The sequence below is a fragment of the Staurois parvus genome, unplaced genomic scaffold, assembly GCF_062004578.1.
Source record: "Staurois parvus isolate SC_StPar_1 unplaced genomic scaffold, SC_StPar_1.0 ptg000012l, whole genome shotgun sequence".
Lineage (NCBI taxonomy): Eukaryota > Metazoa > Chordata > Amphibia > Anura > Ranidae > Staurois > Staurois parvus.
This window is the reverse complement of record NW_028317808.1, coordinates 9,130,528-9,155,095: the sequence shown is the minus strand read 5'-3', so window position 1 is coordinate 9,155,095 and position 24,568 is coordinate 9,130,528. Positions and strand designations below refer to the sequence as shown.

Here is a 24,568-nt window from a genome sequence, read left to right as displayed (position 1 = left end):
TGAGGTTTCTTCTTTCCCTTCACCTTGGATTATCCTCTATGAGGATAATATTTATTCAGGTGTTTCTGTAAGCTTTATATTGAAGACCAGGATCCTAAAGGAATATATTCAGTCCAGTGGTCGCTTCCAGCAAGCACACAGCGCATATTGACCTTTCCTTTGGGGGTCAATACCATCTGGTAAGGGGCAGTGTGATTGGTGTTGGTGAACGATCTCTCCCTTTGGTGGGCTCCTGGGCACCTATCGGATATTTGTTGAGTCTTGGCTGATGAACTTTTTATCTCTTAAATATAAAAGCTCTGGACTAGACTTTTTGTTAAATGAGTAAAATGTATTTAAAAATTAGTTTCAGCGCTTCACCTCCTATATTTTTGTTTATGTATTGTAACCTGCAATATTGTGCTAGCTGCTTATGTGGGGTATACCCACTGAACAAGAACAGACCATAGCGCAATATAGGATATATATTTTAGGGATGCACCATCGATTGATGGAAATGAAAATGATCAACCTACAGAGGACTGAATTCAAAGACACCCTGAAAATCAAAGTGAAAAAATTATGCAGCAGGCTAGTCCATTTTGCTGAAATGTTATTGCAGCAACTCAAAATGGTACTCAGTAGTTTGTATGGCCTCCACATACTTGTATGCATGACTGACAATGTTGGGGCACGCTCCAAATGAGATGACAGATGGTGTCCTGGGGTATTTCCTCCCAGATCTGGACCAGGGCATCACTGAGCTCCTGGACAGTCTGAGGTGCAACCTGGCGGCGTCAGATGGAACAAAACATGATATCCCAGTTCTATTGGATTTAGGTCAGGCGAGTGTGGGGGCCATTCAATGGTATCAATTCATTCATCCTCCAGGAACTGCCTGAATGATCTCGCCACATGAGGCCGGGCATTGTCATGCACCAGGAGGAACCCAGGACCCACTGCACCAGCGTAGAGTCTGACAATGGGTCCAAGGACCTCCACCTGTAAAACCATTCCTGTTTTGAGGGTCATCTCATTGTTGCACCTATTGTTAATTTCATTGACACCAAAGCAGCTGAAACTGATTGAAAACAAACCTCTGCTACTTAACTGACCAGATCAATATCCCAGGCGTTTAATTGACTTGATGCTATACTCTGATTAAGAAGTGTTCCTTTAAATTTTTGAGTAGTATATTACATGGCAGCACAAATTTCTCAACTTACCCTACTCCATGCCACTACAGACACCCCATTTTGGGTACTGTTGGAGCTCCATAACTGCGCACCAATCCCCATGACAGCTCTTCTCTGGCTCCATCATAGGCTCTGTCCTTCACTACTCAGCCCCTATGCTTCACAGCCTGAGAGTTTGGAACTAAGTTTGTTACTTGTGTAATCTTATGTCCCTTTTTCTACCCCTTCTACCTCTTTTTTCTCCAGGCCTGGAACAGCCAAGGTCATTCTCATTGTGGTCATCTCACAGTTTCACGCAGGTCTGCAACTTTCTTTCCTCCCATACATTTCCTTCATGGTCCTCCATTTGGGAACCGATGAAGCCCCACCTGTGGCGTTTTTCACTATATGCAGCTTCAACATTGGGTGACCTCCATGAGAAGCAACTCTACTTTTCTAGTCCAAACTATGGCCGGTGAAGATATCTGTCGACACTTCCTAGGTGCCTCAGACACCATTTTTCTGATTTACTCTTCCCTGAATGCTATTGACCCTCCTTCTTCGACTTCCTGAGTCAAGTTGGGAATGAAACTTATGGACCTCTACTGACCCTGTAGATTGGAGCAAGGCCTGGTCATCCATAGTAAAATGTTCAATACCACTACACTGGAGGCAGCCTATAAAAGGTCCTTCTGAGGTGGTATTGGGTCCCAGCCTGCATTGCAAGACTAAACCTGTCTTACAGATAGGTGCTTCAGAAGCTGCGGCCAATGTGGAGATGTGGTTCCCACCTGGTGGTCTTGTACACGCCTCACTAGATTTTGGTCTTGGGTTTTCGGGCTCTTACACGTTATTTTATTGTACTGATGCAAAAAGATGCTAAATTGGCACTACTGCATTGCCTAATCCCTGGCTTATTCTCATACCAACAGAAACTTACCACCCATTTATTGCCGCAATGCATACCATAGCCAGGGCTTGGAAGATACCCTGTCATTTGCTGTGGTAAAGAGTAACCTGACTATTCTAATAATAAATGAAAAGATGTCTAGCATCTTACATAACTCCCATGCCAAAGTTTTGAAAGTGTGGACTCCTTGGTGGTTGTACGCCCTCCCTACACTGCATCCAACCAGCCTGGGCAAACTTTAGCCGCTGAGGTCATCACCCAAACAAAGCAGGAACCATCCCCTTCCTCATGACTGTTCCCATGGAACCACTCCCCATTCTCTTCCTGCTCCTTCCTCCCCTCTGCATTCTCCCTTCTACCCTTTCCCCTTTTTTTCTCCCCTTTCCTTTTTTTCTTCTTCTCTTCTTTCCGCCCTAGGACTTTGTTTTCTATTTTTGCCTGGTATGTTCCTAGGCCTCCAGCCTCAGGTATTTTTTGTAGACCAACAGCTCCCACCATGCGGTAGTTCATAAGCAACTTGGATTGTGAAAATATTTGTTGCGCATTATCTCACTCATGCTTACATGTCCGATGCTTGTGTTTCCCCTGCGTGGGTGATCTGTAATTTTATTTTTGCTGCAACAATAAAAATGATTGTACCAGAAAACATTAGGACCACCTAGAAACAAGAAATACAACAAAGACGACCCAGGACTGTTGAGCAGTTAGAATCCTATATTAGGCAAGAATGCGACAACATTCCTATCCCAAAACTCCAGCAACCACTTTCCTCAGGTTCCAGATATTTACATAGTGTAAATATATACATAGGGGATTCTACACTGTGGTAAACATGGCCCTGTTCCAACTTCTTTGAGACTTGTTGCTGCCATCAATTTCAAAATTACCTTACATTGGGACATGATACATTTTCTCAGTGCAAACATTGGATATGTTTTCTATTTTGAATATATGTTTATGAGATTATCAAATCATTGCATTCTGTTTTTAGATAGATTTTACATAGTATCCAAACTTCACTGCAATCGGGGCTGTATGCAAGAATGGCACGGGCCAACCCACAATCCAAAGCGTCAGAGAGAACAGAAGAGCACCAGAATGAGGAATAATGCGAGCGTTAAAGCTTATTTCTCTACCCCTAGACTTAATAAGCATTTAACCCTTTGCAATGCAGGGTGACCCCACTGCAACAATCTTAAAAAGTTAAAGGTCCTGCAAAGATTAAAGAACAAAACAATAGCAAGAATAGATTTCACACACAGTTACATGCCTAAATCAATAGCAAACAAAGTGATGACCATACAAGTCTAAAGATATATACAGTATATCACCATATATACCTCGGAAGGGTCGTGAACACACACATATATACAGGTCACAAAAAGTAGGCTAATGCTTTCAAAAAGTTTTACGATTGGATTAACAAGTAATAAAAACTAAATACACTACTGCTTAACCCTATAAAGAGGCAAATACTGAACATGTTCTGTATATATTTAGCAATAAAACAGCCCTATTTTCATCTATTAGCATACATTATAGTACAAAAAGTTCACATATGGCATTACGAAATTTATGGGAAGCATGGTTTTGTGACTCCCAAGCACTGAGTATATAGGGGTATGTATTAAAAAATGCATATTTACAATAGAAACATAATACGGAAAAAAACTGGGACTGTAACACCCAGAATACAAATTCTGCTAGATGCCATGGTGATTACAAGGAAATGCAGATTACTAGTATGATGCCTGTTAACTGCCTAACCATAAAGTGCACCAAAACATAAAAGAGCAAAAATTTAAGATATTGCAATTTACCAGTTCTGGTGGCGTCATTAGTTTTTTTTTCAGGCGTTTTCCTTCTTTTTTCCTGATCCTGCTAATACTTTCTGTCCTAGGGAGGCTACTCTCACTCACTGTTCGGTATCTATGGAGGAGCAGCATTGTTAACATTGTTTGAGATAAAAGCCCACCGGACATCGCTTGATTTTCTGGCAAGAGCAAACATTTTTTTTTGTTGCACTTATTAAACCAACATTAAAACACACAGGTATAGGTTTTTTCCTAAAGCTTTTTCATAGCTGTGCAGTTAGTTTTTCCAACCCATAACCTAATTTATAAAATCCAGAAGCAAGGGTTGGCAAGCATGAAAAGAGATGTAAAAAAAAAAAAATGGAATAACAGGCTCCAGAATTTTAGGTTGCTAATAAACTATTCATTGTAAATTCACTTTTATTTACTGTCATATAAAAAAAATCCCTAATGAATACATTCCTTGTTTTCAAGGACATGTAAAAGCCTTCTATATTAAAAGCATGACTATTGTGGCTTTGGTCTATTTTCTTTACATTTTTGAACATTTACAAACTTTTATTTATTTTTGTCCATTATTTGTACATAATCTCCATTTAAAAAATAAATGTTCAGTACATGGTACTTCTACAACCATTTGATTGCAGAGCATAGTAAGCCTTGTAAAGCTTGTCACATGTTGACTACTTCTAGTCTGGCCATTCATAAAGGTTTATATAACCTAGGAGACAGAGAGGTGACATTTCGAGAGAGAGAGAGAGAGAGAGAGAGAGAGAGAGAGAGAGAGAGAGAGAGAGAGACAGTGCTCAGCATGAGTACACCCCATCAGATTTGTCAGAAAACCTTTACTTTCCTTTCAGAATTAACATTTTCTATGGGACACTATACTACAAAATACTCCCACAAATGCGGGCCACTAATTGCAAACAATATTTGTTAATTTGCACACACAGGAGCGTCTTCTGATGAGAAGGGTTGAAGAAATTGTCATGCAAGTTCACTGCAGTAAGCTAAAGTAGAAAGCCAAACTGGGGTGATTGTTTCCCGTGACACAATACAGCAGACACTGGAGAGGAATGGCATACATGGGTGTCGTCCATGGAGGAAGCCTCTCCTAAAGCCCACGCACAAAAAAGCCTACCTAAAATTTGCCAGGGCCCATGCTAAAAAAGAAGACTACTGGGCTCTGTACTCTGGAGTGATGAGACCACGGGAAATGTTTTTGGAACTGATGGTTTCAAAACTGTATCGCATTGCAAAGGGAAGGAGTACAAAAAAAAAAAACTGCATGGTGTCTACAGTGTAACATGCTGGTGATAATGTCCTGTGGGACTGCTGGTATCAGGGAGCTGCATTTCATTGATGGCATCATGAATTCACAGATGTACTGCTCTATATTGAAAGAGAAGATGCTACCATCACTCTCACCATCGTTGTGCACTTTTCCAACATGACAATGATCCAAGGGCATTGTTGCATTTCTGAAGAACAGGGTAAAGGTAATTTAGTGGCCAAGTATGGCTCCTGATCTCTACCCAATCGAACACCTATGGAGAATACTGAAGAGATTAGTTGAGCATCAATCTTCATCCAGGTCGTTCTTAAAGAATTGAAAAAGATAGATGATGCAATATGTCGCCAACTTGTTCATTCCATGCCTAGAAGACTTTCAAATCAAAGACTTACAAATCATGAAGGTCATACAAAATACTAGATGTAGCAGATTTTGTTGTGGGTGTTCATTTTTTTGCATCAACTATTTTGAGGAAAACTGAAGAGTTTGTAATCCAAATTATATTAACCATACTTTCATGTAATGAGCTAAACAAATGTTCTATAAATCTCACTTTTGTCAAAATTGTGGAAACTGTTGATGCTGAGTAATATATACACACACAAACATTTCTCATGTCTTTATTGTTCACAGTGCTAGAGGAAAATGTAAGCGAACCCTTGGAGTTAATAGCCGATTTCAGGAGCTCTGAATCAGACCTGCACAATGTTCAGGAAGGAATTTCTGACCATTCCGCTTTACAAAACTGACAGACACATTTGTAGGATGTGAATAGCTTTCTGGAGGTTATTTCACAGCATCTCATGGGGCTATGGTCTGGGTTCTAACTGGGCCACTCCAAAAGGCACATTTTCTTTTTCTGAAGCCAGTCTGTGGTTAGTTTATTTCAATGCTTGGGGCCACTGTCCTGCTGCATCACCAACAGCAGATGGACAGCCACGCCAACGTTACCCTGCAGGTCATTTGGTAAACTTTGTATTTAATTTTCCCCCTCAGTAATAACAAGTGGTCTTGGTCCTGAGGCTAACAAGCCCATATCATGATATGCCCTCCACCATACTTCATTAATGGGATGATGTTTTGATGTTGGTAAGCTGTACCTTTTGTGGTATACATAATGCCAAGATTTCTTTCCGAACAATTCAACTTTTGTTGCATCAGTCCACAAAACATTTTCCCAGTAGCGTTGTGGTTTGCCAAGATGCTCTTTGGCTAATGTCAGGTGCGCAGCAAAGTTTTTTGTCAGAGCAGCAGCTTCCTCCATGATGTTCTGCTATGGACACCCTACCTGTTCAAAGACTTACGTATAGTAGACTTACGAACAAGGATGTTTGCCAGTTCCAGTGAGGTATTTAAGCCTTTAGATTTTACTCGTGGGTTCTTCTTTCCCTCACTGCAGATTCTGCATTGTGCCTTGGAAGTAATCTTGGCCCATTTTTAGGAAGAACAGCCACAGTACTATACTGTTTCCATTTATAGACAATTTGTCTTTTGACTGATACATTCCTAAACACTTTGAAATGGCTTTGTATCCCTTTCCAGCCTTACAGTGAAGGAAATAAATATTTGATCCCCTGCTGATTTTGAATGTTTGCCCACTCACAAAGAAATTATCAGTCTAAAAATCAAATGGTAGGTGTATTGAAACACAGACAGAATAGCAACAAAAAAATTTAAAGAAATGCATGTCTAACAAATTATGCATGGATTTACATGTTCATGAGGGAAATAAGTATTTGATACCCTATCATTCAGCATAATTTCTGGCTACCAGGTATCTTTCATACAGGTAACAAGCTGAGATTAGAAGCAGTCTCTTAAAGTGAGTGCTGCTAATCTCATTTTGTTACCTGTATAAAAAGACACCTATCCACAGGAGCACTCAAACAAGCAGATTCCAAACTCTCCACCATGGCAAAGACCAAAGAGCTGTCCAGTCATGTCAGGGACAAGATTGTAGACATACACAAGGCTGGACTGGGCTACCAAACTATCGCCAAACAGCTTGGTGAGAAGGTGACAACAGTTGGTGCAATCATTTGCAAATGGAAGAAACACAAAACAACTGAGTCTCCCTAGGTCTGGTCCACCATGCAAGATCTCACCTCGTGGAGTGTCAATGATCATGAGAACAGTGAGGAATCATCCCAGAACTACACGAGGATCTTGTCAATGATCTCCAGGCAGCTGGGACCACAATCACCAAGAACACAATTGGTAACACACTACGCTGACAAGGATTGAAATCCTGTAGTGCCTGCAAGGTCCCCCTGCTCAAGAAAGCACATATCCAGGCCCGTCTGAAGTTTGCCACTGAACATCTGATTGATGGAGAGGAGAACTGGTTGAAAGTGTTGTGGTCAGATGAGACCAAAATCGAGCTCTTTGGCATCAACTCAACTCGCCGTGTTTGGAGGAGGAGGAATGCTGCCTATGACCCCAAGAACACCATCCCAACTGTCAAACATGGTGGTGGAAACATTTTGCTTTGGGGGTGTTTTTCTGCTAAGGGAACTGGACAACTGCACCACATTAAAAGGGATGATGGACGGGGCAATGTACCGTTATATCTTGGGTGAGAACCTTCTTCCCTCAGCCAGGGCATTGAAAATGGGTCGTGGGTGGGTGTTCCAGCATGACAATGACCCAAAACACATGGCCAAGGCAACAAAGGAGTGGCTCAAAAAGCACATCATTAAAGGTCCTGGAGTGGCCTAGTTAGTCTCCAGACCTTAATTCGATTGAAAATCTGTGGAGGGAGCTGAAAGTTCAAGTTGCCAAATATCAGCCACCAAACCTTAATGACTTGGAGAGGATCTGCCAAGAGGAGTGGGAAAAAAATCCCTCCTGAAATGTGTGCAAACCCGGTGGCCAACTACAGGAAATGTCTGACCTCTGTGATTGCCAACAAAGGATTTGCCCCCAAATGCTAAGTCATGTTTTGTGAAGGGGAACAAATACTTATTTCTCTCATGAACATGCAAATCAGTGTATAATTTTAGACATGCACTTCTTTTGAATTTTTTGTTGCTATTCTGTCTCTCAGTGTTAAAATACGCCTACCATTCGATTTTTAGACTGATCATTTCTTTGTGAGTGGGCAAACATTCAAAATCAGCAGGGGATCAAATACTTATTTCCTGGACCAGGATGCTTCAATAGCGGCCTTCAGCTCTTCTGCATTGTTTGGTCTCATGTCTCATCTTTCTCTTGGCAATGCCCCATAGATTCTCTATGGGGTTCAGGTCAGGCGAGTTTGCTGGCCAATCAAGCACTGTAATCCCACATTCACTGAACCAGGTTTTGGTGCTCTTGGCAGTGTGGGCAGGTACCAAGTCCTGCTGGAAAATGAAGTCAGCATCCCCATAAAGCTCGTCTGCGGAAGGAAGCCTGAAGTGCTCCAAAATCTCCTGGTAGATGGCTGCGTTGACCCTGGACTTAATGAAGCACAGTGGACCAACACCAGCAGGTGATATTCTAATTTTTCGAGTTTCACCTGTATGTACATCAACTAGACTTGACCATATATCTTCAAAGAACTCCTTTATTGTGAGGCATGGTTCACATCAGTTGATGCTTCTTATGAACAACACTTTTAAATATTTTGAGTGTCAAATTAGCTCTAAGCCACACCTTCAAACTCATTTCATTAATTGTACTTTAGGTATGCAAATAACTGACTCCAATTAGTTTTCATTGAAGAATTTAGCATATGTGGTCACGTACTTTTACCTCCAACACTGGGAATGTTTAATGGGTGTGTTCAATAAAGACAAGAGAAATTAGAATCGATTGCGTATTATCAGCTTCAGCACATTGTGTTTGTCAATTGTCAATAAGCCTAGTACGTATGTTGAGGTTTTTTGTTCAACCCAGCAGCCGTGAATGGGGAAGGGGAAAAAAGTAAAAAAGGAGGTTGCCATACTAAGCGATGTTGGTGCGGCAATTTCCACCGCTGAGCTATTGTGTTCGGACAGGGGAACTGCCCAACACCTCCCGCCCCCCCAACACACACACTGATCAGAGCTCACAGCCACTGGCTGCCAGCGCTGATAGGCTGCTGGTTTTCCAGCATGTCCCTTTAACCAAAGTCAGTCCTTGGACCAGATTCTGTCAGACAGGCAGCTGTACACATTGTCCAAATGTTAGCTGGTTCATGCTGAACCGACCGATATTTGGATTGTGTGTACCCAGGATTAGATCACATTGCTAGGTGAATTACTGCAAAAAAAACCCCAAAAAAACAAACTAATTACTTCTACTAAAGACGTTGAGAACAAAATTAAATAAAGTCAGACAATTCCACCAAAAAAATTGAAACCCACAATATTGAACTCAGCTTTGGAGGATATTGTTTGGCTCAACGTTGGTGTAGGCTAATGTCCTTACAAAACCAGCTAAATGTACAAAACAACGAAATAAAAAAAAAAAAAAAAAAAAAAGGAGCTACTTAGACCCAAACCAAAATATCTTCATTGGTATACCCAATTCATTACCAATTTTAATCTTACCCCAAGATATGTTTGATGTCAGAGATGTGTTTTGCTCCTATGCACACACAATGATCTACTACCCAATTGTAACGCTCTTTAAAAAAAAAACTCCACTTTTGTGGGGGGGGGGGGGGGGGATATATTTATATATTTCTAGATCATATACAATTGCTACACAAGCCATATCGGAATTCAAAAAATATTTTTCCTTTTCCATCTGCAACTGCTGTAGTTTTCTTTTGTACACCACTGGTGTAAGAAACACCCACGCAAATGTAATTTCCTGCTTGAGGTCTGCACTAAGAAGTCAGATTTGAGGCATCCTTTACAACTAAAAATTTAAGTTTTGGCGAGATGCTCCCAAAGGGTTAATCATGTCTAAAGGGATGCAGACACTGCATCTTCCTCATTAGAACCCTGCAAGTTCACATGGTGATCAATAATGAAAAAGCCACTCCCATTCACATTCACTCTGCAACAAAGTTTGTTAAAATAACTGCAATGTACATTGATTACCCAGAGGGGATTGTTTTTCTTCTTTCAACAAAAGTGGAGTTACTCTTTAATGTTTTGAGGAATGATAAAGCCTTAATAGTGCAATATAGTGCAAAGGTTAGTTGCCTGGCTGTAATGGCTACTTTATGGTTTTAATGATTTGAGTCACTGTCCTCAAACAGTATGCATTACGAGTTTTGACTTTTCTAATCTACTAATGCTTTTAAGGTCAGAAATGGTAGCCTTCAACTTTGGAAAGATTTGCTTTCAAGTAAACCTGTGGTTTGCTTATGCAAATACAAAAAAAAAAAAACACATAAAAAACAAACAAAAACCTTTCAATGCCTACCCTCCAGCGGCAAACATACATACTCATACCTCTCCCAATACAAGCAAATAGAAATATTAGCACTTCTAGGGAGAATATTTGACCCACTCACTTTTATCCTGTGATGCAAACATGGGTGTCTGAGCAACAAATCATCAAACAGTAGTCATTTGAGGGCAGGGATAGTCCTGGTGTTTTTGTAGAGCCTGTGGTAAATGTTTACAATTAAAAAAAAAAAAAACCTGCGCCATAGATCCTATTCCAAAGAATAACATATCCTGTTCTTGCAATGAATAAAGAGCGATAAGTTCCACTCACAACAAACTATTCTCTTTCCAAGCGCTTTACTATTTTTGTGGGCTATACATAAAATAACCAGAATCCTGGAAGGCTTCTACAGTCATTGCTACTTGTTTTCCCTGTGCCTTTTATTGAATGTCTGTGGGCAACAAACATTGTATGCTTACAAACACACCAGTACTGCTGCAAAACTATTTCAAATTGGAAATGGCTGCCACGTTTGCCTATATACAACTTTTTTTTGGTAACTAATTTGCCCATAAATAAATTGGAATTGAAACAGATATGCATGGCTCAAATAGAAAGACAAAACACATCAAAAAGGGGGACTGTTTTTATAGCCTTCATAATGTATTACAATGTTAAAATGAAAGCTAAACTTTAAGTTAAAAAAAGAACACAGATTTAACATATGAACAAATTCTCATAATATTGTTGGAGAAAGATGTTCTACCATATCTTCCAAATGTTCACAGGCAGTCTCGCCAAATGTATCTTGCAAGTTCTCTGCCATACTTTCTTCAGAGGCCATTAGAGGTGGTGCAATAGAAGGCATATTTTGTAAATGTTCACAGACAATCTCCGGAAATACTTCTTGTGACTTCCCAGCAGGAGTTTCTTGTGAGGCTGTTATAGGGGGTGTAGTAGAAGCCTCTCTGTCCTGCAGCAATTTGGAATCAGATGTGGGAAGCCCAGTCACTAAAGTTTCATCAAGCGAAGGCGTTTTAGGTGGACTGGGTGCTGGCAGAAAAGCTTCTCCATCCAAACTTTCACCAAAAAATAATCCATCAAGTATATCCGAGGCAGTGTCAAGATATTCATTAACTGATGGCAGATTGCAAGCTTTGGAATAAGGGCTTGAGACTTCCACACAATCTCTGTCCATGGTGTTACCAGGTGTAGAAGTACTTGGTGAGTCATTGAGCAGAGCCATATTAGACTCCATGCTGTTACATTTACCAGTCAGTGTATCAACATCATTACTGCTCCGCACATCAAGTTTCACTGGAGTGTCACTATCACTGTCAATTCTGATGACGACTGGAGAACTCTTTTCATGTCTGTGTTTCTTCTTGTGTTTTTTCTTTTTCTTTTTATGTTGTTTGGCATCTTGTGTGCTTTTTCCTTCATACACAATCTCCACACTAGGGCTCCTTGCCCTTTTCTTCCATTTAAGCTTCCGTTCATTTGAGGACTTATCCATCAAACTATCCTCCAAGTCTCTTAACGTCGTCTGTGTATGAGCCTCTTTTCCACTCGCCACCTCTGTCTCACAGTTGTTCTTGTTTTTGTTCTCTGGCTCCAGATGTCGGGTTTTATATTTCCTCTTACCACTGGGTTTGTCAGACTGGGTTTGCAGTGCACCAGTTGTAGTAGCACAACTGTTTGATCGACTTCTTGATTGATGATGGTGCTTATCAGCAATAGTTTCTCTGTGCTTTCTAGATTCTTTCCTTTGAGAAAATGTCTGCAAATGGTATTCAGGACTGTCAGAATATCTAGAGCAAAGACCTCTACCACGAGAATGTCTTTTATAGGACTTCTGAAACTCTTCTCTATCGTGGTTTCTGCTATAGTATGTATACTCCCAATGATAAGTACTGCGATAGTTGTCTGTATTGTCAGTGTCACGACTTTGTGACCTCCCTCTGTTACGCTTACTATTTCTAGAGCTAGATCCATTTCGCTCTCTGGAGCTTTCACTTGACAAAGAAACAGTTCTACTCCTCCAAGATAAACTTCTCTCTCTACTACGCGATTTCCTCCTTTCTCTCCAACTTTTATGCCTCTTTTCTCGAGTTTTCGTTTGTTTGTTTTTACTGTGCCATTTTTTGTGACTGTCATAAGCCTTATTGCGAGATGAACGAGAATAACAATCAGAACTCAAAGAACGTTCCCGCCATCTTGATGTGCCGTCATTGTAAGAATGTTTTTCATCTTTTCTGGATTCGAACAATCTTCTAGAAGATGCCTCAGTTGATCTTTTCTCTTTTTTCTTTTTTGAACGAGATTTGTCACTGGATGTTTTATGTTTATGTTTAGTTTTGCGTGATCGCTTATCACTTGATCGAGATGAAGAAGAGAAAGACCTATGTGACTCACTACTGTCATATAAAGTAAAAGGTCTTTCTTGGGGTTTTTTAGGTTGCTCAATCTTCACTTCACAAAGGGAAGGTTCTGAATCAGAAGAAAGTTCAACTAACTCTGGGGTTCTTTCTGCAAGTGGTTTAACATAACCCACTATAATACAGTCATCAGAAGGAATGCTCTGGCTCTGAATATCATCAGTATCTTCTTTATTCATACTGGTGCAATCCAGTCTACTACTTGAAGGTTCCTCATCTGAACTATCTACAGTAGTTAACATACTACTAGTTGCCTGCTCCACTGTGGAATAGGAAGGTCCAGGTGTTTCATCATCCCAGGGAGCTTGACCAACTTCAACAGAAGAGGAAGGCACATCAGGCTCCCTGATATTAACTTCATCTGGGGATATAGTAATTACAGAAGATTCCGATTCACTACCTTCTTCATATGAAGGTGCAGGACAATCATAGTTGGCATGCTGGTCATATACATCAATATTATATGGGCAGCGAGCAAAATTGATGAATTCATGAAGAAAGTGTTCTGTACGGTGAAGTAGAAAAGGCTGCAAATCCTCTAAGAAGGCTTGACTTTCCATGTCAAATCGAGTAACATTGCTCATAATGATGTGCTGCACAATGTTAACAAGGGAACCGTGTGTGCCAAATAACACTGTCAATTCCCTCTTAAGCCAGGGTACAAGTCGATGAAGGCAAGCAGGATTTCTGCGGAAGAATTCAGCAGATATATCACGATATCGTCCTCCATCCTGAATATTCCTGACACGTATTCCAGAACGGTAAAGTGCTCTCCTGAAGTTTACAAGCTCCTGCTCTTGAATTTGTCTCATTGTCCTTCCCTCTGCACTGGCTTGTCGCCTGGAAGCTAGTCTTCTCATCATCTGCTGAATATTGCTGCCCCTTTGATGAGATTGTCTGTTTGTATATCCCTCAAATAGAACACCATTGTCTGGAGGAGAAAATGTTCTGTGTGCAGAAGATCTTAACGTTCGCATGGGCAAGTGATTGTCCCTTGTCATAGTAGTACGATAGCGAAATCTCTGCCCATCTGGACTGGCAAAAGAGCCATTTAAAGTGGGACGCAAAAAGTATTCTTTGAAATCATCCTCAGCTCGCACACTATGAAATATAGAATGAAAGGGCTGCTTGCATAGTGGACATTCTGCTTTGTTTTTTGCCCACTCCTTTATACATTTAAAGCAAAACCTATGGAGGCATCGGTCCAAGTGCGATATGTTTTCAAAGCGATCCAGACATATGGGACACTTTGAGTCTGGAGAAACGTCTGTTGGGGATCCTTTATTGTGTGATTTCCTGGAGCCAGCTTTAGAGCTGCTAGCTCCTATGAAGTCATCTGTTGATGTTGACTGCATCTGCAAAAGAAAAACTATGTATAAGAACGAGAAATTAAGCTATGGGTTTATTTTCAAAAGATCCTACCTATATTTTTTTATAAAACTATACATCTGCAAGCAGTGTTCAGACTAACATTGTTCACACAGTATACCATTAACATAGAAAACATGGGTGTAGCAAATCTAAATATCCATACATACAGCATTTAAAGCTACATTTACCTTTTGAAAACAAAAACTGATTACACAGTCAGAGGTCCCAAAAGGTTAAAAAGCACTATGCAGCTTAGAAACATTTTGCTTGGTTTTAGGACTAATTCACACCAGAACTGCTGCTGCAAGTACCAATACATTGATAAGGGCACCCCAAACACAGAGCACTTTTATAAAAAGCACCTCTTTTTGTGCATTCTGGTGCGATTTGCAGACCATTCAACAAATAGCAAATAAATCACACTGTAGGGGAACATGCAGGAATCGCACAGGAATGTGAACGGTGTTCCTGAGTGATTCTGGTGTGAACTGGCTCTAAACACCATACCTGTATGCCAGAAGCGTCACCCCCAAAGCCTGGCTAAATAACTGGCACCGTAAGTGATCAAACCCGTTCTGCATTTTGATCTCCTTATTCACCGGTCCAAATCACATGATGTCATAAAACTGAGCATGGCTTTGCAGCTCTCTTAAGAGCCAGAAAATCTTGAAAAACTGCTATTAAAAAAATAGAAGTGCACTGGCACACCAGTAAAATACATATCGAAATTACAGTCATGCAACATCCATCAAATCCTATGGACAAGATCTTCTCACATCTCCATCCTTGGATAGGCCAAATGGAGTATATTCTTGACAACTTGCAGATCATAAACCACACTGGTCAGAAATGCAGTGTCCTTGTAATTTCCATCAACATTATCCTCCTTACTAGCTCTCTCTGGTGACCTACACAACAACTCCTCCCTATTAATTGGAGATGAGGAGAGAGGGAGACATTTGTAGCCCAAACCCTAAAGTGGAACCTTCTCCATAGAGTACAGCAAATTTGTATGGTCACCCTAAGACAGGATGTGTGTTACGGATAGGATCTCCAAGTAAAAATACAGGAAAGAACACTACTAATGCATCCACCACATCTAAAAACGGACTATACACTATACAATCTGGATATACAAAATCTTTTAGATCTATCAACTATGAAGTATAAGGACCTGCCTGATTTATTATCAAATATAAGGATTGTTTTGATTTGTCTACATTTACGTAGTTTTGTTAAAGCTAAAAGGAGGTTTATGAGATTGTTTACAGGGGTGTGGAAATTTTTTAAAAAACTACTTGTCCAAGGGACTTAATCAGGGTCCCAATCTACTTGTCCCTCATGACAATTACTTGTCTTGATAAGGAATGTCTGGGGCTTTTAAAAAACGAAAAGGGGCTTTATGGCGACTTAAACAGTGCAATGTTAAAAACATTAACAGTTATCTCCTCCTCACCTCCCCATCTCCAGCACCGCTCCTGGGGATGGCTGTCATGGGACTCCTTCCCCTCATTGGCTGAGACAGCAGTGGGAGCCATTGGATCTCACTCCTGTCGATCACAGCCAGTGAGTCAATGAGGAGAGAGTGGGGGCGAGGCAGAGCCATGGCTATGTGTCTTTTGCAAGCATGCACCAGTGCCCCCATAGCAAGCAGCTTGCTTTGGGGAATTGGTCAAGGGGGAGGAGCCAGGAGTGCCAGCAGGGGACCTGAGAAGAAGAGGATAGGCACTGTTCTGTTCAAAACCACTGCACAAAGCAGGTAAATATGAATTTTGTTTTTCTCTTTAAAGCCGGACCTTTAATCCAGCACTTCGGTCACCAGTGTAGTTGAAATCAGATATCATGCATTGGCCCGGAAGATTTAAAAGGGCCCTGCACTTTCTGCTATGATGGCACTGCATAGCTGCTAACATTTTAAAAGGACACTTTACTGCTGGGCTCATCCTAACCTGTTCAATGCTGTCATGTGGCATCAAGGAGCATTTCTCTGCAATGACTTTATTTAGATAAATCATTTTTCTCCAGTTAAAAGGATTAAAAGAGGCCCAGAATATATCAGAAGGAAAGGGTCTCCTGTGCTACTGGACAGGGCTGACATACGCAGGGACTAAATTTAGTAAATCTGGGACTATCACAGCCAATCAGGAACATCTACCCCCTCTGACATGACCTGGCACAGACAGGAAGGGATGACAGGTAAGATGGGGTACCCATGCCAAGCTTGCCTGATGAGTGGAATGCAGACCAAGCAGAGAACTGTGGCACAAGCTACAGGCACCGCAGGTGCAGAGGGGAAGCTGAGCTTTGGCCCTCCCACCTTTCACCGTTACACCTGTGACCCCGCCTTCTCCTAATTCCATACATGCAGAGAAGATCAAGCATCCTCCCACTCAAAGTCCTGCAGCTGAGGCTGCACCAATGATCTATCCTCCGGTCTGGTTTGCTTTCTCTCTACTACCCCCCCCCCCCCCCCATGCATTCTTCAGGTGGGTGCGAGCACGAGGCATGCCTCCTCCTTGAGGCCAGCGAAAGAAGCCCGGGAGCGTGCAGGAGGGTGGTGTGAATGCGCGTGCAGCCAGCTGTACTCTGTGTTGGGCCTGAGCGAACTATGAAAGTAAAAAAAAAGTAAAGCCTGCTGCAGCAGGGCTAAATGTAGCAAAAAACCACCTGCCCCAGGCATCGGGCGATATGATTTACACATCCCTGATTGTACAGACAATATATAGTGTATGGCTGTCTTAAGGACTGGGTATAAAAAAAGGCTATGCGATCACCCACCTTTTAAATGTTGTCTTGTATTTGCTACATACAGTTTCTAATAAATCTCAAAATGAATATCTTAAAAAAAAAAAAAAAGACCCTACAACTTTTCCCCAAGCATTCATGTGGCCACAAAACTCAGGAAAGCATGTCTGTCTGTACAGCTGGTGGGTAATAACTCCTTTAGGGCAATTTTACACTGCTGATAGCAATTGCTGCCCCTTTCGCTCAGTGGTACTGCACGTCAAATGCAACAGGGTGTATCATTTTTACTACAACCACAGAGCAAAGCATTGTAGCCACGGCATATGTAAAACCCCCTCAGCTGCTGTGTTCGTTTAAACTGAACTTACAGTTACAAAACAGATACAAATAAAATGACTTGCAGGTATAACTTTTTTTTTACAATAAACTTTCTTCCTTTGTGTTTACTTTTCAAGCTGCACCCTGACCATGTTGACAAACTTCCAGTTCTTTGCCTGCCCACTGTGGCGCAGAACCTATGGAGCCCCGAACAAGTCTCCTGTACAGGCATTCTCCTGTCCTGTACTACAACTCTGTGCAGCTGCTATGAGCACTGCAGTCAATCATTGCTGTGGACAAGGAGAAGTGTGGCTTTTGCTGTCTGTGTGTCCCTCTCATGCTGCTTGCAGTGGCTGATTGTAAAGTTGTAGTACAGAGTAGGAGTGCAAACACACAAATCTCACATTGGGCTCCATAGAGTGTAGCATGGCCAGGGTACAATGTGAAAAGCAAACTCAGACAAGGAAATCTATATAAAATAAAGAAGATAAGGCATGTAAGGTTTTTTTAATCTGTTATATATATATATATATATATATAAATAGAATTTAAAATTATATCCAAAAGGAAAAACATTTCTTTAAAGTTTTGAATAGAGTGGAGAGGGATTAAAACTCTTGTAAGCTTTTTTTGCTAATTTGTCCATTTGGGAGATTCACCGTCTACTTTCTCTGTTTACCGTTATCATCGAAAGTGAAAGTCAGATGTCCCCAGAATAGCAACAGAGGGAAAATCTTCCAAGGAGGACATTAGTTTTGGTGACTTGTGGGGCCCCAAAATATTCCTTTAACCGCTTGCCTGCTGCCCTACAGTAGAAGTACTGCTACAGGGTGGCAGGTCTGCGCAAAATCAAGTATACAGGAAGGGGGCGCGCATGCACTGCCCTACCCGCGCTTCTATTGGCTAGGGATGTCAATTAACGGGTCCAGGCCGGCGATTCAGAGCCAGAACTCGCCAATCGTCGGGGAGAGCGGACAGGGGAAAGATCTGGGTGTAAACAAACACAGGTCTCTCTCCTGCCAGCAAGGACATTCTGCTTTGTATATCTCTGCACAGCAGAGAAATACAAAGCAGCACATCTCCATAGAAAAAACACACACAGCCCACAGTTAACCCCTTTGATCACCCCAGATGTTAACCCCTTCCTGACCAGTGTCATTAGTACAGTGTCAGTGCTTTTTATCAGCACTGACTACTGTATTAGTGTCACTGGGAATGTCAGTAGCAGTTAGTTCCCACCCCAGTGTCAGAATGCCTGCCGCAGTCCCATTATAAGTCGCCGATAGCCGCCATTACTAGTATTAAAAAAAATAAATAAAATTCCAGTATATATACACTGCCATTTCTAGATGCTATAACTTTTACTTAAACTAATTAATTTACATGAATTGGGATTTTATTTTTAGCAAAAACGTAGCAGAATACATTTTGGCCTAAACTTATGAAGAGATATGATTTTTAAATTTTTTTACTGGGTATGTTTTATAGCAAAAAGTAAAAAATATTGTTTTGTTTTTTTCAAAATGGTCTTTTTTTTATAGCGCAAAAATTAAAACACAGAGGTGATCAAATACCATCAAAAGAAAGCTCTATTTGTGCGGAAAAAGGGACATAAATTTCATTTATGTACAGCGTTGGAAGACCGCGCAATTGTCAGTTAAAGTAACGCAAAAAATGGTCTGATCAGAAAGGGGGGTAAATCCTCTGGAGGGCACGTGGTTAATATGTAGATATTTTCTCACTTCGTGTTTTTGGCTATGGGACAGAAAGTGAAGGGTAATCTTCAAATGGGAAACAAATGGCAAAAAAAGAAAAAAAAAAAAAAAAAAAAACTGACAGGGGTTATAACCATCCCTTAATCCATCCAAAATGGAAAAAAAGAAAAAAAAAAGTCCTGCCTTTGGTTCTCGTCAAAGTGGAGTTCCAGCCATTTTAGTGTTTATTAAAAGTCAGCAGCTACAAAAACTGTAGCTGCTGACTTTTAATAAACACATGCTTACCTGTCCAGCGATATTCTCACCTGCGCCGTCCCTTCTCCCCTTCTCTCCTCCGCGGCACCAGCATGTCAACTGTGGACACCAGGCTGTGACAGCTTGTGGCTTCACAGCCTGGTGTCCACTGCGCATGTACAAGTCACGCTGCGCCCCTTAATTGGTCCGGCAGTCTCCTGGGACCTGTGAAAGTTCCCAGGAGACAGTGGAAGGGAGGAGGGGGCTGAACTTGCAGCCGAGTTTGCGGTGAACTGAGCCGGAAGTGGGAGCAGGTACTTGTCAAAAACAGGTATCCGCTCCCCCCCAAAAAGGTTTCAAAAACGGCAGTGAAGGGGGGGTAGTCAAATAAGTGGAGCTTCTGCTTTTGAGTGCAATTTCTGACCTGTTTTACACTGTGGCTGTTCACATACATGTGGTTCAGTGAGATTTTAACCAGTTGCCGACTGCAGATAGCCGAATGACAGCTGGACGAATAGCCGAATGATGGCGTCATATGGCGTCCTCCCAGAACACGCTCGCCTGTGTGCCCTCGGGGGCACGCACCCGGCGATCTCCGTGATCGTTGTGTCCTACAGACACAGCTGATCACATGATGTGGTAAAAGGCCAATCACAGCCGCCTTTTACCACGTGATCAGCCGTGTCCAATGACACGCTGATCACAGGGAAATGCAATTGCCGGTTCTCGGCTGCACTTTCCTCACGCTGTCAGATCGTAAGGAAAGTACTGCCGAGAACCGGCAGTTGTTAGAGCAGGGAACGGCACTGATGATCAGTGCTCTGATGAACGGAGCCCAGCAGCACCACCCACCAGTTCCGCCCACTTGTGCCCAGCAGTGCCACCACCTGTGCCACCCAGCAGCGCCATCCAGAAGTGCCACCCAGCAGCGCCATCCAGAAGTGCCACCCAGCAGCGCCATCCAGAAGTGCCACCCAGCAGCGCCATCCAGAAGTGCCACCCAGCAGCGCCATCCAGAAGTGCCACCTATCAGTGCTGTCTATCAGTGCCCATCATCAGTGCCGCCTATCCGTGCCACCTAATTAGTGCTGCCTAACAGTGCCCATCAGTGCTGCCTCATCAACGCACATCAGTGAAGGAGAAAAATGACCTGTTTGCAAAATTTTATAATAGAAACAAAAACTTTTATTTTCAAATTTTTTGCAATTTTTTTGTTTATAGCACAAAAAGTAAAACACCCAGCGACGAGTAAATACCACCAAAAGAAAGCTCTATTTGTGAGAAAAAAAATGATAAAAATTTCATATGGGTACAATCTTACATAACCGCACAATTGTCAAAGTGCGGCAGCGCTGAAAGCTGAAAATTGGCCTGGTAAAGAAGGGGGTATAAGTGCCCTGTAGGCAAGTGGTTAAAAAAGGGTCCTGTGCATTTTTAGAGCAGTGCGGTGTGATTTCCAAGCAATGGGAAAGCTTTATCTCCTCAGTCGTTAACACGATTTTAGCACAGTTTGCTCTCCTCCACCTCCCCACCGCATCTGAATTGAACCAGAACCACTGAACAATTCCCACTGAAAATTGCAGTTAAAACTGACAAGAAAATCACACTGCATATATGTGAACCCAGGCTTAAAGTGGAATTAAACCCTCCTATTGTTTTAAGCTAAGCAATCTGCCAATTTAGCCTCTGTTTGATCTGAGGGCCAATCACAGCAGCCCTTTACCAAGTGATCAGCTGTGTCCAATCACATGTAAACAGACTTACTGATTATCCGCAGTCCTTTCCTCACACACGGTGTCTGAGGAAAGGAAAGCGGTTCACCACCAAGACTATCTGTACATGGTTTGTCCTGATGATCAGAACACTTCAGTAAAGAAAAATTACTTTGTTGCAAAACTTTATAACAGAAAGAAAAATTTTTTTTTTCAAAATGTTTGGTCTTTTTTATTTGTTTAGCAAAAAAAACTAGTAGTGATTAAATACCACCAAAGAAAAGCTCTATCTGTCTCAAAAAATTATAACAATTTCATATGGGTACAGTGCTGCATGACTGCACAATTGTCAAAGTGCAACTGTGGGCAACACAGTGGCTAAGTGGGTAGCACTTCTGCCAGCAGCAATAGGGTTGTTGGTTAGATTCCTAACCACCGCATTACCTGCCTGGAGTTTGCATGTTCTCCCTGTGCCTGCTTGGGTTTCCTCCAGGTACTCCATTTTCCTCCCACATTCCAGAGATATGCTGGTAGGTTAGTTGGCGCCTGTCTAAATTGGCCTTAGTATGTGTATGTACAAATGTGAGTTAAGGACCTTATGTACAACACATATATATGTAAAGTGCTGCATAAAATTTACAGTGCTATACAAGTACCTGTAATAAATAATAGTGCTGAAAACTGGCCTGGGCGGGAAGGGGGTGAAAGTGCCTGGTAATGAAGTGATTAATGTCACTTGAGAAGGGGAGGGGTAAACCTGTGGTTCAACAGACTATTTTACAAGCCTCCCAACACCACCTAAGGGCTCGTTCACACTTGACTTTATTTCTAACTCTTGCCAAACGCCCTGTCACGGATTCACCCACACGTCACGCCCACAGCGACTAGCTAACCGAGGCGAGCACGTGCGGCTGTGATTTGGGGTAAGAGGGAATAAGGGGGACTTAACTTTGAATATATAAAACCGTATAGAAGACCAGCCGTGATATACTTTCACAGCCCGCACTACCTCTTGGTCACCACCGGAGGGAGACCACTCAAATTAACCGACCACACACTGGCAGATACAAATCTTACATACAATCTGATGCATTAACTAGGGTTAGGGAGCAGCTTAGCAATCACACACCATTCTAGGATTCCTCCAGCTATCCTACAAGCTAGAACCCCGGTGTTAATCACTCTTCCACTGTCCACACACCCCCACACCAGAAACGCCACAAACGGTAGCTGGCCACCACCCAACAGTTTATCCGCAGAACGGTCTGTTGGGACACCACACACACACAGATATCCGTCTGGCAGACCTGTTACCTTTACAATCTGTGTACAATCTGCCAACACACAGTGCAATTGCATACAGATTGGCAATGAGCTTGACCGAGCATATAAAGGCACTAAAATACAATACAATCTAATCTCTCTGGAGATACGAGCCCGTGCTTAAATACCCAGAAGTCACTTATTAATTTTAAGATTTAATATCCAGAAAGTGGGCAGTGCATAAAATATGTACAAAGTATAAAAAAAATTACAAAAAATACAAGACACACATTGACTATTCACTATAAAATAAAAGGGAATAAAACAGAATAAAACCTTTACCAATATTTATCCTGCGACTGGAGCAAGTCAGAGAGTCCGTAATCCGTTAGTCGATCGAACCAGCTCCATACGAATTACAATGTCCGGGTCCTCAATTTATGGGGATATGGATGTAGGCGGGACATTAGTTCTTAGCCAAATTGACTCTGGGGGGGTGTTCCTGTACCCGCCCACAGGCTGTTCTGGGTGCTGAACTGCCCAAAGTCAATTGGACCACGACCGTCTTGAATCACCAAGTCAGGGATTGAATTTCCGACACCAGCGCATCAATCCGATCGCGACAGTACCAATCACTGTTCCGCTATCGCACTCCAGCGCCACATAACCATTTCCTGCATTTGTCTGGCATTCTGCATAGGCCACAAATATAGCTTTTATATGCCGATGTAGCCTACAGAGTGCCCCATCAGAAGGAAGTATTTTCATCTCTCTACAACTAATATTTTAGCTTTTATGAGGGATGAAACATACTCCTTTGATGTATGTACATACTTTTAGAGCTCCGTAGACAGCTCGGAGCCCCCCTGGTGTCATGAAGCCGAAAACGTCTGCGTTTCTCTTTTCAGCTTCAGGAAGATGCAAAGTCTGATTACATATAGGTGACAAAATCTTATTAGCGCCCCGCTGCCACTTCCAGAGGACGCTAGTCCCTTCAGATGCTAATTGATGACCATCTGTCTCTGAGTGCCTATGACTGAATATATCTTTAATGACAAGGAATGAACTAAATTTACGATTACATATTGCTACAGGTCACATTTCAGCTACTCAAATCTGTACATTTATGTCACACGCCCCTATAGCGTTTGGCAGGCGATAAGACAGGCATTTGGGAAGCGGTTTAAACGTTCCTCAAATGCTCCCCAAACGCCTTATGAGCAGTTTTGAGGCATTTGCCAAGCGTTAAGAACCGAACCACAAACGCCTATAATGAAATTAAATGGTATTATAGCTCCGCAACCACCTCGCAAATGCCTGCCAGGCGTTTGCGGTGCGGTACCATAGACTTGAATGGGAGGTTTCAACTCCTCCCATTCACAGGAGGTGTCAGTTTTGCCGCAACGCTAACGCTTCCATGTGAACAGCACTGTGTGCTACCATGTGCAGAATTCTCATAGGCGTTTGAGAAGTGTTAAAAACGCTTCCTAAATACCTGTCTGACGCCTGCTGACAAAGCTAGTGTGAACATAGCCTTAGAGCTGCAGATGCCTAAGGGATGAGGTTACCGCTCTTAGGATTCAGTGGCCTTGTTAGCCTTTCACAGACAGCCTGGCGCTCTCGGGTTTTTCAGTTACGTGATCACGTGGGGAAAAAGGCGTTTACAGTGAAATGCATTACAATCTGTATGTAGAAAATAGAAGAGCTGTATACAGAAAATAAAATAGAAGTAGATCAGAAACATTTAAAAGGATGAGTGATTGCAGAGCCTTTCCATATACTGTTAAGAAGCTATGGTCCATGGAGCAGTTCCTGTGAACCAACTTGGAGCTGAAATGTGAAAAGCGACCCAGCCAAGGTCTAGTAAAAGTCCCATTGTAGACTGTATGTGAAGATACAACATGTGTGGAGTCCCCAGGACAGCAGTGATTGATTAGGGACACATATCCAGTATACAGTCCATGAAATGACTAGGACAAAGGGGGGAGGACTATGTAGCTCTCATTCACAGGTTCTGCCAAGTCATAGTGACAGTGTCAGTCAGCACTACACACAATACACAGGGACAGTGTAAATAATGGAGGGGTAGCGCTCAGAATACATATATGGACTAACCATTGTCCCCGACTCGTCTCTCCTTCCCGGTTTCCGCCGCTTGCTCCTCTTCTCCCTCATGGTGAACGTTGACTGTCCCCAACACCACAAGCTCTCGTTAACGACCCAGCCTGTTACACAACCAACCCCTGTTCTCCGCCCTACCAGGAAGACCGAGGCGCCGGGAGTTTGCCATAGAGAA

The 24,568-nt window shown here is 42.1% G+C and overlaps 1 protein-coding gene across 1 annotated transcript; it reads right to left on the bottom strand.

Moving 5' to 3' along the window:
* Positions 1–11,108: 11,108 nt before the first annotated feature.
* TOPORS (TOP1 binding arginine/serine rich protein, E3 ubiquitin ligase) lies at positions 11,109–24,568 on the bottom strand. The gene is made up of 2 exons (XM_089674753.1): positions 24,388–24,568; positions 11,109–14,269 (listed from the first exon to the last, which is right to left on the bottom strand). Exons 1-2 carry the CDS (start codon positions 24,445–24,447, stop codon positions 11,213–11,215), a joined length of 3,117 nt encoding a protein of 1,038 aa, XP_089530879.1. The 5' UTR covers positions 24,448–24,568; the 3' UTR covers positions 11,109–11,212.